Below are 14,735 nucleotides of genomic sequence, written 5' to 3'. Positions count from 1 at the left end.
GTATTTTCTTTACATAACTTTTATTTTATGTGGAAAATATTATGGGCAAAACCACATTGGTATTTAATTCTCTCTCTCTCTCTCTCTCTCTCTCTCTCTCTCTCTCTCTCTCTCTCTCTCTCCCTCCTCTCTCTCTCTCTCTCTCTCCAATCACTTGAGTATCCTGAAGGAGCAGGTCATTCATATACGAGTTCTCTTGAACGCCAAGATGGCTATTTACTTACGTTCTATCAGGAGGGTACTAAATAGCAGGATGTCAGAGAGAGAGAGAGAGAGAGAGAGAGAGAGAGAGAGAGAGAGAGAGAGATTTCAGTTCTAGAGTACCGTATATCATGAGATTGATGGTTTTATAATCCAGTCATGGATCTGGCCACTTACTATCGTAAGTTGTTTGTACTTAGGGTTTACTTTCCTCTTTAAAAGTCCTTTACTTTGGCGTCCAATAAGGAAACTTCCGTCTCGAAATGGATTCGGCTTATTACCTTCGCCAACTTCGTTGCGAAGGTTATGTTTTGATAGGCGTGTGTGTTTGTGATTTGCATAACTCAAAAACTATTTGGCTGAATTGCATGAAATTTGGTGGGATGATTGGCCATGATCCAAGGACATATCGTGGTAAATATTTTATCCGAGTTGATTGAAACTAGTGCCAAAATGTGCATCATTCCGATGCCTATCTTGTTATGCAGCGGTGGCGAAGGTATGCTCTCTACCGAATGGCCGTTGATGTCTGATTTATTGAACAATGTTACTTTACATTTTATATGGTACAGCAAACGTACGAACATACATAGATATATTTACAGGATACTAAGCCACTCTCAAACCACCTGAGAATATAGGCTTCGTAGCTGGTTTACTGTACCTTATAAAATGTATATAAACCTAATTCAATAAATCAGTCATCTGAAGAAGTATCACGAAACTAGCCAGAATTTCATCTTATATTTCCTACTTTCATTTTCTCTGTTTTTTTTTTACACACACACACACACACATATATATATATATATATATATATATATATATATATATATATATATATCCTGTATATATATATATATATATATATATATATATATATATATATATATATATATATAGAGAGAGAGAGAGAGAGAGAGAGAGAGAGAGAGAGAGAGAGAGAGAGAGAGAGAGAGAGAGAGAGAGAGAGAGAGACCATACACTTGTTTTATATTATATCACTATCTATCTGTCTGTCTATCTATCTATATCTATATATATATATATATATATATATATATATATATATATATATATATATATATATATATTTCATATGGTGCTGAGCGGCATTGTCATACCTATACTCGGTCTCTCCTTATCCCTCTGGTAGGGCGGAGAAGAAGTAGTCATACCCTGATGAGAGGTGGGTATCCGGAGAGGTACGCTCAGAAACCACAATATCCCACAAATTTCCAAAACTTTCGTGTTGTGGTTAGGATAGGGAGAGGGCAAGAAGTGCTTAATTTGTGTGTGCAGGCCGTCATTTTTAACTGGTTGCGTACACTAGTGATGTAAGAATACCTGTATTACGCTATCTTGAAAAGATTATCATGCACCCCCCCCTCTCTCTCTCTCTCTCTCTCTCTCTCTCTCTCTCTCTCTCTCTCTCTCTCTCTCTCTCTCTCTCTCTCTCTCAACATCACTAACAAAAGCATCGTTGAAGTAGAATTGTAACTTTACCCCTTAGCAGCGTTGCCTTAGGTAATGGGAGATCCACTTACACCTTGGATGGACAGGATAGAAGTCAAAGGAATAATGTGAAGAGGAAAAATCCGCGAAACATTGAGTGTCAAGAATAACGGAGAACCAGTAAGGAATAGGAAAAGCTAATTCAAACTCAAAAATTGAGAAGCATATCATGTTAATTGGAGGTAAAATGAGTAGCAATTTCGAAGGTAAAGTGAGAAATACGTACATGTTTACTTTTGAAAGGCTCATGGTCTTTGAAAGTTACGCAAAAATCGAGAGAGAGAGAGAGAGAGAGAGAGAGAGAGAGAGAGAGAGAGAGAGAGAGAGAGAGAGAGAGATATTGGGTTGATAGAATATTTTTTTTGTAAGCGAAATAATGAAAATGAGTATAGATTTTACGTTGATTTTTGTATTCATGTGAGGTTGCTTAAGAGGATTGAGTTAGAGAACTGAAGAATTGCAAGAATATAAAAGGGACTTGTTGAGAATGACGTTTGCCAGAAGCAAAGTAATCAAGAGTGCAAAGGTGTTATCATTTTATTAATTCATGAGTCGAATTGGTCAACGACTCTTGAATGCTGACGGGCATGAGATAATGCTCGGCCCCTTCTAGCTGACGACTACACTTCCACATGTGGCTGGCTGCGGTTTTCAATATCTTGCAATGATTGCATTTTACCTGCTAAGCAATTTTATATCTATAGATTTGTTTCCGTTGCTTACACATAAAATTGGCGAATTGTTGGCTGCCAGAGACGAAGAAATTCCTGTTAAAAAAATCTAAGTCGGCAAAAATCTGTGCATTAATATACGCGTGTCAGGTTTGGCCTCTTAATGTCAACAGGGCATTGTTTGAAACATAACGTTAGTTACCGTTTTCCAAGCCTACATCCATTATGACCATGTGAAGAACACATGCAATGATAGAAAGCTCATGGAATATATACATACATAATTTATATATATATACTGTGTATATATATATATATATATATATATATATATATATATATATATCATATATAATTTCGAGTTATTTTCTTATGAAGTTTCTTTTGTTATAAGTGTTAAATATTTCTGTTCTGATAAGTTTATATACAAATGTTTATATATATATATATATATATATATATACACAGTATATGTGTGTATGTATATATATCTATATATATATATATATATATATATATATATGTGTGTGTGTGTGTGTGTGTGTGTGCGAGTGTAACCAGGGTGAACCAGGCAGTGGTTACTGATAGGAAAACATAAGCTCCCTTTCCCCCCTCCCCATCTGTAGCTCACGGGAAAGGAAAAGTTATGCGAGTGATGATCTGTCACACAGCGAGTAGGTCTTGATGAACTCAAGGACCGCCTCAGCATGAGTTAAAGAGTATGCCGGCCAGCTACCATTTTATTCTGCATTATTCACTTTGTGGTTCAAGTTTTAGATTTTATATATTTTATACTACTTTTAGGAATACTTGCATTCAGGTCATTCCTATTCAGCTTGTTTAGCTTTACATTCAAAGTTATTCCTAGAGTGGTTTGCGGGTGACTCCCTTGACAACAATCAAGACACAGATGTTCAGCTTACTTGTGAATACTCCAGTATTATACCAGTTAGAGTGATTGAACTAAGGGCATCTCTGTTTCATTCTCAAATAGATTACAAGTTCCTTTAATTGAGGGTACACTTTCCTCCGTCTGATTATATATTTTAAGCGAAAATGTAGCTTTTCTTCTTAGCGGCATTTGTACTTCCGTTTAATGTGCCATATAAATGTTCTTTAATATCTTATTTTAAAGGACTGTATTGAAATGTGTTTTATTCTTATTCATGATTTCCTATTTATTTCTTGCGTATCATGAGTGTTTCTTACTTTATATATTTTTTAAAGAAATAGTAGTTGCTAAACTTCACAATGAGGTCATAATATTTATACTTTTGCATCATATTTATTTACAATTAGCTAACTGCATACAAATGCAGAACGTTGCATGTTCAAGTAGTAATCTGAAAAATAGATTTTACAATGGTATCCTTATGGTTTTATCTGTGCGTCTCTTATTTAAGACTGGGCTATTTATAAAATTGTTTTAAACTTTTTCTTCATGTTAATGAACACTAATTTTTATCTGAACCAAATTGCATCTATCTAATTTACTATTAACATCACGGATCTATTTCAATTTTTTTTTACTGAATAAGCTTTGAAATGTGATTTTAAGATATCTTGCTATGTCATCTAAGCCTATTCTCTAATCATTCTGGCAAGAATGAGTAGCTCTTGAGTTGTCGAACTCTATTCAATTACAGTATTATGTTCTAATAATTCGCTTGAACCAGTCATTTGAGTAAAATTCCATTTATTCAACTGGCATCACAACACCGAAGGTCATAGACAATCAGGTTATATTCGCTACAGCTACAACACACGCTATTCTTCTAATGCAATATTACGTCGATCAACATAGGTTTGAGCTTATAGCCAATCCTGAATGGAATATGATTGTTATTTTAATCTTAATTTTTAGAATCTAATTTCTGGTACCTGTTGTAGGTAAATCAACTAACAAAGGAATCTGGTTTTCAATCTCTAGGAGAAATTTCACTGAAAGTCCTTAGAATTTGGAGTTACATCTGTCATACAATGTAGTAATATCTTCTGGGTTATTAACGTTTTTATACGATTTCCAGTAAATTTTTGCAATCCAAAATTTGGTTATCACCTTTCCAGATTCCAGGGCAAAGACATCTCCGATGTTCTTTTAGGTATACTGTTAAAACTTTGCATTAAAAAACAGTAAATATCTGGCAACATTTATTCCAGGATTTTTACCGTTTTAAAAACATACATTGACGTAAAGGAGTGATATTATGGTCACCAACCCGTAAAAGATAATAACAAGTAAGGTAAAATTACGGTCGCCTGTATTTTACTGACATACGGTTGAGAACTGGATATTATTGCGGAGAATTTACGATTCAAATTACGGTTTTTTCTAACAGTGTATGCTATTTACAACCAAAGTACAAATACTTTTGTTCATCTAAAATAGTCGCGCGACACCATTGTCATTAGAAAAATTCCATTTTATTCCATAGGAATTAGGATCCCTTATTTGTAATACCCTTGCCAAGCTTTATATAATCTCAGTGGTATGAGAATAGTCATAGATATTCCATTCATTATTTTTTTCTTTTTTTATTAATTGGAACATCCCAAAAGCATTACGAACTAACGTGCATATTAGCCCATCTTTCCGTGGTGTGACCTCAGTCGGAATACCAGTGCTTATAATACTTCTTTTGTATTATTATTATTATTATTATTATTATTATTATTATTACTACAAGGTAAGCTACAACCTTAGTTGGAAAAACAGGATGTTATAAGCCCAAGGGATCCAACAGGAAAAAATAACCCAGTGCGGAAAGGAAACAAGGAAATAGATAAACTGAGATGTAATGACCAGTCAAACGAGAATATTTCAATAGCAACAACATTAAATTAGATTTTTCACATATAAACTATAGTATTAAAAAAAAGAAGCAAGATAGAATAGCATGCCCAAGTGTATTCTCAAGCAAGAGAACTCTAACCCAAAACAGCAGAAGACCATGGTAAAGAGGCTATGGCGCTACCCAAGACTAGAGAACAACGGTTTGATTTTGGAGTGTCCCTCTCCTATAAGAGCTGCTACCCTTTACCAAGAGGAAAGTATCCACTGGAAAATTACAAGCATTGATTAATGCTGTATATGATGAAAACATTTTACTGTGTCTGTTGACTTGATTGTTATATGCATCGTTCGGTTTACTAACTTTTATGTTTTATTTGTTTCTTACATAAGATTTTGTCATTTATCGTTTTTTCGGTAATTAAGATTATTGTTGTTAATAAAGTTGTCAAGATTAATAATATTAATATGATTAATTTTTTTGTATTTTTTAAGTGAAATTCTATTTCGCGGATGCTAATTTCGCAAGTTAATGGTTTGTAAGTCAAGCGTTTACATTTTCAGTAATAATAATAATAATAATAATAATAATAATAATACAGAAGCTCAATGTGCCTCTATATTTTTATTTGTGCAAATCAGATAACCTAAGGGTAATTGACTCCAAGTTTAGTTAACATAGCTCCTGTACAAAAAAGGCTGAGTAACATAAGACATTTGATGTCATTATAATACAGCTGCACAAGTGCTTGAATACTCACTATGTTTTAGGCTGGGTAAATATGCATGTAGTAGTATAAAACAACGACAATAATAAATTTAATAATGAAACTGTTGAGTGACTATTTCGCTCATATGCTCTCCCTTGTCTCTTCTGTTTGTTTTTCTTTGGCCTTTGGGCAGCAAAGTTCTCGGTAATGTTTCAAGATAAATTTTCGAAGGTTAGGTTGTTTTGCTTATTCGGTTTTATCTGATAGATTGATTTTGTTTCCAAAACTCGCCGGTCAATTTAATTTCTTATTCCTGATCTAGATATTAATCTTTGGCACCGTCGTTCAATTAGTTCATTATGCATGTTGCATAAGATTTTTCATAACTCTGACCATCCTTTACATTCGGATCTCCCTGGACAATTCTATTATGTTCGTAATACTAGGTATGCACTTAATTCTAATAGCCAAGCCTTCTCCATCATGAGGCTCAACACTACACAGTATTCTAGAAGTTTTATTCCAGCTGTTACCAAGTTGTGGAATGATCTTCCTAATCGGGTAGTTGAATCAGTAGAACTTCAAAAGTTCAAAGTTGGAGTAAATGTTTTTATGTTGACCAGGCTGACATGAGTCTTTTTATAGTTTATATATGACATGTCTGTTTTTGACGTTGTTAATAGTTTATATATGACATAACTATTTTGACGTTACTGTCTTTAGAATGATTTATTGTTAATTTGTTCCCATCATTGATTTATTTCCTTATTTCCTTTCCTCACTGGGCTATTTTTCCCTGTTGGAACCCTTGGGTTTATAGCATTTTGCTTTTCTAACTAGGGTTGTAGCTTGGCTAGTAATAATGATAATAATAGTAGGGGAATCAATTCAAAGTTTCTTCTTTGCTATAAAATATTTTTATCTTTAACATCAATCTTGCAAGTATCTTTTTCGATATAACAAATATCATTGCAGTATACTAAAGAGCCTGCTGTTGTTTTTTCAGGGATACTGAAATACCCATGAATGAAAATTGCATTTACTTTAATGGCGGAAGTTTGCTCACATCGTTAGAATTTCTTTTATTATCTTTCAGAAGAGAAAAAAAAAGCTCGATAATTTTATTTTTAAACTACATTTAGTTTCCCCAGAAGTTGAGTGTATATTTTCAGACAGGGTTAAGGTGGTTTATCGAATTCAGTTGACTCCATTCCATTGATTGTAAAAATACTGCAGATTTTATAACATACTTCAGCTTTTTAGGTATGCAAACTATACATTCGTTTATTAGTTTATTTTTTTTTGCTCTAGTTTATAATAAAAATTACCTTATCGTGAATACAATTTGAAATACTCATCAAAATACTGTTAAGCAAATAACAATATTTTTCTGCACATGACTTCATAAAATTAATAAAAATGCTTTCAATCACATGCTTACAGGCTCAGCGACTTTGCTTTACAGGCAGCGTTGCCAACAGTTTTTCTTTTGCTAAACAGCGTTACCTTGTACAGTATGCAGCAAAACGGGTGATACTTTTTATTTTTATTTTTGCATCGGGCAAGTGTTGTTCTTAAGTTGTCACTTAGCATTAAAACTTACTTTTCACTTTATAAACACGAGTATGTATGAGACAACGTTGGTCCATTGTTATGTAAAATTTTATCATTGAAAAATATTAGATCGTTAAAAAAATTGTGGTAGAATAATATTTCAGAATAAAACTTAAAATTCGTTAATGTAGCATGAATCCCTCTGAACACCATGACTCCGTGAGACTATCCGCGGAACTGTAGGTAGTTGGTTGGCCAGGACACCAGTCACCCATTGAGATACTACCGCTAGATAGTTATTGGGTCTTTTGACTGGTCAGACAGTACTACTGTACATAGGGTCCTTCTCTCTGGTTACGGTTTATTTTCCCTTTGCCTACATATACATCAAATAGTCTGGCCTTTTCTTTACATATTCTCTTCTGTCCTCATACACCTGACAACACTGAGATTACCAAACAATTTTTCTCTCAAGGGATTAACTAATACAATGTAATTGTTCAGTGGCTACATTTTTTCTTGGTAAGGGTAGAGGAGACTTAAGCTGTGGTAAGCAGCTCTTCTAGGAGGACACTCCAAAATCAAACCATTGTTCTGTAGTCTTGGGTAGTGCCATAGCCTCTGTACCATGATCTTTCACTCTCTTGGGTTAGAGTTCTCTTGCATGAGGATACACTCGGGCACACTATTATATCTTATTTCTCTTCCTCTTGTTTTGTTAAGTTTGTATAGTTTATATAGCAAATATTTATTTTCATTGTTACTGTTCTTAAATATTTTATTTTAATTGTTAATTAATTCTCTTATTTCCTTGTTTCCTTTCCTCACTGAGCTATTTTCCCTGTTGGAGCCCCTGGGCTCATAGCATCCTCCTTTTCCAACTAGAGGTGTAGCTTAGCAAGTAATAATGATAATAATAACTGTGTCGATAGAGTTTGGAGAGTTGGAAAGAGGGCGTCAAGAGGGAAAATAATTTCAGCTAAGCCTATAGTCTAATGATAACAGTTTGTGCATTTTGGTTATGAATTCAAGTTGTTATTTGTTTTTGCTTATGTCGATTTGTGTATAAAGCAAAAGTTAGGGTCGAGGTTTCGAAACTTACAATAAATTATAAGCCATGGCTTAGGTTATAGTCAGTGCTACCTATATAGGTCTAATCTCTTGAGGGGTTTATTCAGGGAGAAGAAATAATGATAAATTAATAAGTAAATATGCGAGGTGGTAAGATATCTTCACTATTAGAGATATAATTAATTCTACCTCTATTATTTACTTTTACTTGACGAACGGAAGTCTATAATCAGGTCAGACATATTCACCCGCAGCCATAAATGGCAGATTCTGCAATAGTAATGTATCTCGAATAATGATAATAATGATGATAATAATAATAAATATGAAAATGATAATATGGCTCTGGAGTCTTGGCTTTATAACATACTAGGGCATGGCTATATTTTAGATAGCAGCAATAAATATTCACATCAAATCTTGTAACTTATAAAGGGTGTATATTTGGCTTTAAAGTACGATTTCTGAAATTTCTCCACAGTCTAGGGGTAGTATACACCCTTTATTTTATTTCTAGGCCTAAAGGCTTAAAAAGAATTATCTAATCAGAAGCGCGAAGTTCAAGTCATATATAACAATAAGGGGAGGAGGGACAAACTGAGCATTCAAACCTTCACAAGTTTGGTCTAAGTAAATCTTAAAAGACGAAACCTTCTAAAGACATTAATGAACCAAGTAATAGATAATGATTAAGACTGATAATACACACGTTATAGGTTAAATAAATGGTAGACCACAATAATTTAATGAAACATACGTATAATTCTTTGAAATACATAGGCCTATGTGAAAAATAAAACACATAAAACAATTTTTTTTTCTTCTTCTCTTGGTGCTGCTACTACTTTTTTGGATTTTTTAGTTTTTAAATTTTGGGGGTGATTTTATCATTTTTATATTTTTGGTGATTTTATAGTTTATATTTTTTTTATTTATTTTTTCGTATGCTGCTTTTCTTTCTTCGCTTCCGGCATTTGCTCTTTCTCTTGTTGCTGCTTCTTTCTATTTTTGTTTTGTTTTTATTTTATAGTTTTTATAAATTTTTGGGGAATTTATAGTTTTTATGTTTTTTGGATTTCATAGTTTATATATTTTGGGGATTTTATAGTTTTTTTCAGTTTTTTGTTTATTTATTTTTTGTTGTTGCTTATGCTGCTTTTCTTTCTTCTCTTCGTGCTTCTGTTCCTCTTGTTCCTGCTTCTTTTATTTTGCTGTGGGGATTGTGTAGTTCTTATATTTTTTTTTTTTGGGGGGGGGGAATTTATGGGTTTTATGTTTTTTATTTTATAGTTTTTATATTTTTTCATTCAATAGTTTTTATATTTTTTTATTCAATAATTTTTATATTTTTTATATTTTTTTATTCAATAGTTTTTATATTTTTTTTATTCTATAGTTTTTAATTTTGGGGGGATTTTATAGTTTTTATATTTTTTTTTTTGGATTTTATAGTTTTTATTTTTTTGGCGATTTTATAGTTTTTATATTTTTTGGATTTTATATTTTGTATATTTTTTGGATTTTATAGCTTTTATATTTTTTTGGATTTTATAGTTTTTTTATATTTTTTTGGATTTTATAGTTTTTATATTTTTGGGATTTTAGTTTTTATATTTCTTGGGATTTTACTTTTTATATTTTTTGGATTTTATAGTTTATATATTTTTTTTTGGATTTTATAGTTTTTATATTTTTGTGGATTTTATAGTTTTTATATATTTTGGAATTTATAATTTTTATATTTTTTTTGCATTTTTTATTTATTTAATTCTTTAAATATAACAGTTTTTATAATTTTTTTGATTATATAGTTTTTAATTTTTTTTATTTTTTTTTCTTTGCTTCTGCTGCTTCTCTTTCTTCACCTCCTGCTTCCCCTCCTCTTGTTGCTGCTACTTCTTTTCTCTTTTTTGGGGTTTTATAGTTTTAATCTTTTTTTTTTTTATTCTATAGTTTATATTTTTTTTGAATTTTATAGCTTTTCAGTTTATTTTATTTATTTTGATGTTGCTTCTGCTGCTTTTCTTTCTTCTCCTCCTTCTTATGCTGCTTTTCTTTCTTCGCTTCCGGCTTTTGCTCTTTCTCTTGTTCCTGCTTCTTTTTTTTTCTTTTTTTTATTTTATACTTTTTATAAATTTTTTGGATTTTATAGTTTTTATATTTTTTTTATTTATTTTTTCGTATGCTTCTTTTCTTTCTTCGCTTCATACTTTTGCTCTTTCCCTTGTTACTGCTTCTTTTCTATTTTTTTTTTGTTTTTATTTTATAGTTTATATAATTTTTTGGAATTTATAGTTTTTATATTTATGGGGATTTTATAGTTTTTATGTTTTTTTGGATTTCATAGTTTATATATTTTGGGGATTTTATAGTTTTTTTCAGTTTTTTTTGTTTATTTATTTTTTGTTGTTGCTTATGCTGCTTTTCTTTCTTCTCTTCGTGCTTCTGCTCCTTCTCTTGTTCCTGCTTCTTTTTTTTTGGCGTGGGGATTGTGTAGTTCTTATATTTTTTTTTTTGTGGGGGGGGGTAATTTATGGGTTTTATGTTTATTATTTTATAGTTTTTATAGTTTTTCATTCAATAGTTTTTATATTTATATTTTTTTTCCCTGGTGGAGTTCTTGGGTTTATAGCATCCTGCGTTTCCAACTAGGGTTTTACCTTAGAAAATAATAACAATAATAATAATAATGATAATAATAATAAGCTAAGGAGATGTCTGAAAGTTGTACACTACTACTACTACTACTACTAGTCTACTACTACTACTACTACTACTACTACTAAGCTATAACCCTAATTAGAAAAGCTTCAGCAGGGAACAATAGCTCAGTGGGGAAAGGAAATGAGCGAATAAATGAATTACTAGAGAAGTAATGAACAACAGTAACATTGAAATAAATCTTTCATGTGTAAACTAAAAAAGACCCTTGAACAACAAGAGGAAGAGAAATAAGATAGAATAATGTGCCTGTATGTACCCTCAAGCAAGATAACTCTAACCCAAGACATTGGAAGACCACGGTACAGAGGCTATGGCACTACCCAAGACTAGAGAACAATGGTTTGATTTTGGAGTGTCCTCCAAGAAGAGCTGCTTACTATAGCTAAAGAGTCTCTTCTACCCTTACCACGAGGAAAGTAGCCACTGAAGAGTTACAGTGCAGTAGTTAACCTCTTGAGTGAAGAAGAATTGTTTGGTAATCTCAGCGTTGTCAGATGTATGAGGACAGGTGAATATATAAAGAATATGCCTAACTATTTAGTATATATATGCAGACAAAGAGAAAATGAGCCGTAACCAGAGAGAAGGATGCAATGAAGTATTGTCTGGCTAGTTAAAAGACACTATAACTCTCTAGCAGTAGTATCTCTACGGATGGCTGTTGCCCTGATCAACCTACTACATGCAACAGGTGAAGCTATGTTCAGCAAAAGAGAAACTGTTGGCAACGCTGCCTGCAGAACAAAATCATTGAGCTTGTAAACACGTGATAAAAAACCTTTTATTAATTTTACAAAATGATGTTAAGCAAATAACAGTATTTTTTTTTTTTATGCAGCACTTCGTAGAATAATTAAAATGCTTTTCATCCCGTCTTTACAAGCTCAGTGACTTTGTTTTACAGGCAGCGTTGCTAACAGTTTCTCTTTTGCTAAACACAGTATTACTTTGTACATACAGTGTACAGCTGACAGACGTCTCTTTAGTTTCCTGTGCAGTGTGCCGAAATTAATGATGCCACCTGTATCATTCCGTAAGTAGGAGGGACATAAAAGTGTCATTTTGTACTATGTGAAGTGAATGGCATTAAAGGAAGCGTATCATTGTCTTGATGATAATCTATATGTAAGTACAGTAAATTAAGGAAGTCGAATGCGAAAGTTCAGAGATCAGTAGGCCTTTGTTAGCATTAATAATAATGTATAACGCTGATAATGAAAAGAGAGGGAAGTCAAGATGATAATAAATTAAAATTATTAATGAAGAAATGTCTTCAAGTTGGTAAAATGGGAATTTGTATTGACTGTTTTACAGTTGCTATTGCTGTGTAATTAATATGTAGGCCTACCAGTTTATTTGTATATTGCACGATCAGAGACATTGTGATATGTTTGAATAGATGAAAGAATTAACTACTGGTTTTTGGTGAATGTTGATGTGAAATGTTGTATTTTTTTTCAAGTCTTGTTTTCTTTAGTTATATTCCTTTTACATACATTGTTTATTCAACTTATGTTCGGATTTTCTTCTTTCAGGCCAATGTGATGAGGGCATGTTTGCATGCAAAGATGGTCTCACGTGCATTCCTCTAAGCTGGAAATGTGATTATTCTCCGGACTGCAGTGATGCATCAGATGAGCCAGTTGACTGTCGTTAGTATAATACAATATTTTTGTTTTTGTTTTGTCTTTTCTGGTTTTTTATAGTTTTTTAACTTTCTATATTCAGAAAAATTTTTGGGATCCACACAACTTACATGTTGTGAAATATAATCATCATGAGAACATGGTACATGTAAATGTAATCTAGCATTTTACTTATTATGAAGAAAAAAATGTGCTGAAAATGTAACCTGAGTTACAATAAGTTAAAACATGACAAACAATCTTTTTAAAATAGAAATAATTTTTTTTCTCATAGCTAACCCATCATTTTCATTAGCTCACATCTGTGATATTCATGAACTGAGGGCACTGCATTCTTTTTTACCTGAAGTTCATCTAGCGGCTGATCAGCGAACCCAGACTATATACTGAAGCAAGATAGGAAGGCTGAGCCTGATAACACTCAAATGAGTGTGCTATGAAAAGATGCCAGATACTCCCATCCGAAACGAATGGCTCCATCTATGAACTGAACGGTTAAACATTCAGAGTTCTGTGATTTGCTACATATTTCATAATTTGTATTACTACGTCAGTATATTTTATTCTTATATTTATGACGTTCTTAAATATTAGATAACTAAATTGTAATTTTACAAATAGGTACATTTATAGATTAAGAAGACGTATCCTTATGTTTCTCAGTCTGTTTTTTTTCAGAAACTTAGTAGCTATGTCTCTTATAATTTTGTTGATTTTCTTGCAATTTCAAGTATTGTATATTACAATCCTTTTTAAATATTCTATGCAATATCACGTTCGAATAAAGTAAAACATACTGTATATCTGATTTGTTAAACTTAGTCATATGTGATATGTAGGCATACATTTGATTACAGTTTGTAGGCCATTGAAGGATGATATCAGGTGTATATAAAAGACAATTTTATTTTTTTGTATTGAAATGGAAATGCATGATGCACTACGTATACTCTTTAGTAATATAAACTAATAAATGTATAGATATACAAACAAAAGTAATAAAATAACTCACTAAATTGAATCACACGAAAATAACCAAAAGGGTATGGAAATAGAAATAAGGTAGCATACAAGCCAACCAAAAATGAAAGATAAATCACATCAAAGGAACTTTAATAAATTATACATAAGAAAAATAACAGTAAATAATATTGCACATATAAATATTGTAAACCAAAAAAAAAAAAAAGAAAAACAAGCAAGCTAAAATTGCGTCATGAATTACATGCAAATAAACTCTAATATAATTATAAATATGAGAAAACATAATACTAAAAAAAGGATTTCTTCATGAATTTAATACATCGTGCAAACAACAAAGCAAGTATGCAAACATAGAAAGCACAGACAGTAAACACACATTCAATGTTCATGAAAATACAAATACAAAAAAATACAGTTTACAAATACTGTAAAATGTTAGTCTTTATTTAGGAAATAGAAAAAAAAATAAGAAGACAAGGAACACTAACAAAATAATATGTTGAAGCAGTATACTCCTGTAATGCTACTCATGTGTGCAAACATGCTGAAATATTCATACACTTATAAGTTTAGTGTTAATACTTAACACTAAACATGTTCCCAACGCCAAATATGTCAGCTCCTGAGAAATATATTATTTCAATAGCTTTATGACCGAATAAAAAAGTTTGTGAAAAGTGTATTGCGGATGCCTAGCCTTAATCTTATATCCAATATCAGTGGGGCTTACTCATTAGTAGCACATATTTCATCTTTTATACTGTTAGTACTCACCATTCTTTGTCCTTTGGGGGTCTGTGAAACACCTAATGAGGATTGGTTTCTTTTTGTTTATTGCAAAAAACAATGTGTGACTTATTCACTGGTG

The 14,735-nt window shown here is 31.8% G+C and overlaps 1 protein-coding gene across 2 annotated transcripts in view; it reads left to right on the top strand.

Annotated features, from left to right (window-relative positions):
• LRP1 (LDL receptor protein 1) overlaps positions 1-14,735 on the top strand; it is a 1,015,507-nt gene that overhangs the window by 110,463 nt on the left and 890,309 nt on the right. For both annotated transcript variants that reach the window (XM_068367027.1, XM_068367026.1), the window contains exon 2: positions 12,773-12,889. In XM_068367027.1, the coding sequence (XP_068223128.1) occupies positions 12,773-12,889 (117 nt within the window). The remainder of the gene's footprint in view (positions 1-12,772; positions 12,890-14,735) is intronic.

This window comes from Palaemon carinicauda, chromosome 44 (assembly GCF_036898095.1).
Source record: "Palaemon carinicauda isolate YSFRI2023 chromosome 44, ASM3689809v2, whole genome shotgun sequence".
In the NCBI taxonomy this organism is placed as follows: domain Eukaryota; kingdom Metazoa; phylum Arthropoda; class Malacostraca; order Decapoda; family Palaemonidae; genus Palaemon; species Palaemon carinicauda.
The sequence above is the reverse complement of the archived record's forward strand: the minus strand, read 5'-3'. Positions and strand labels throughout refer to the sequence as shown.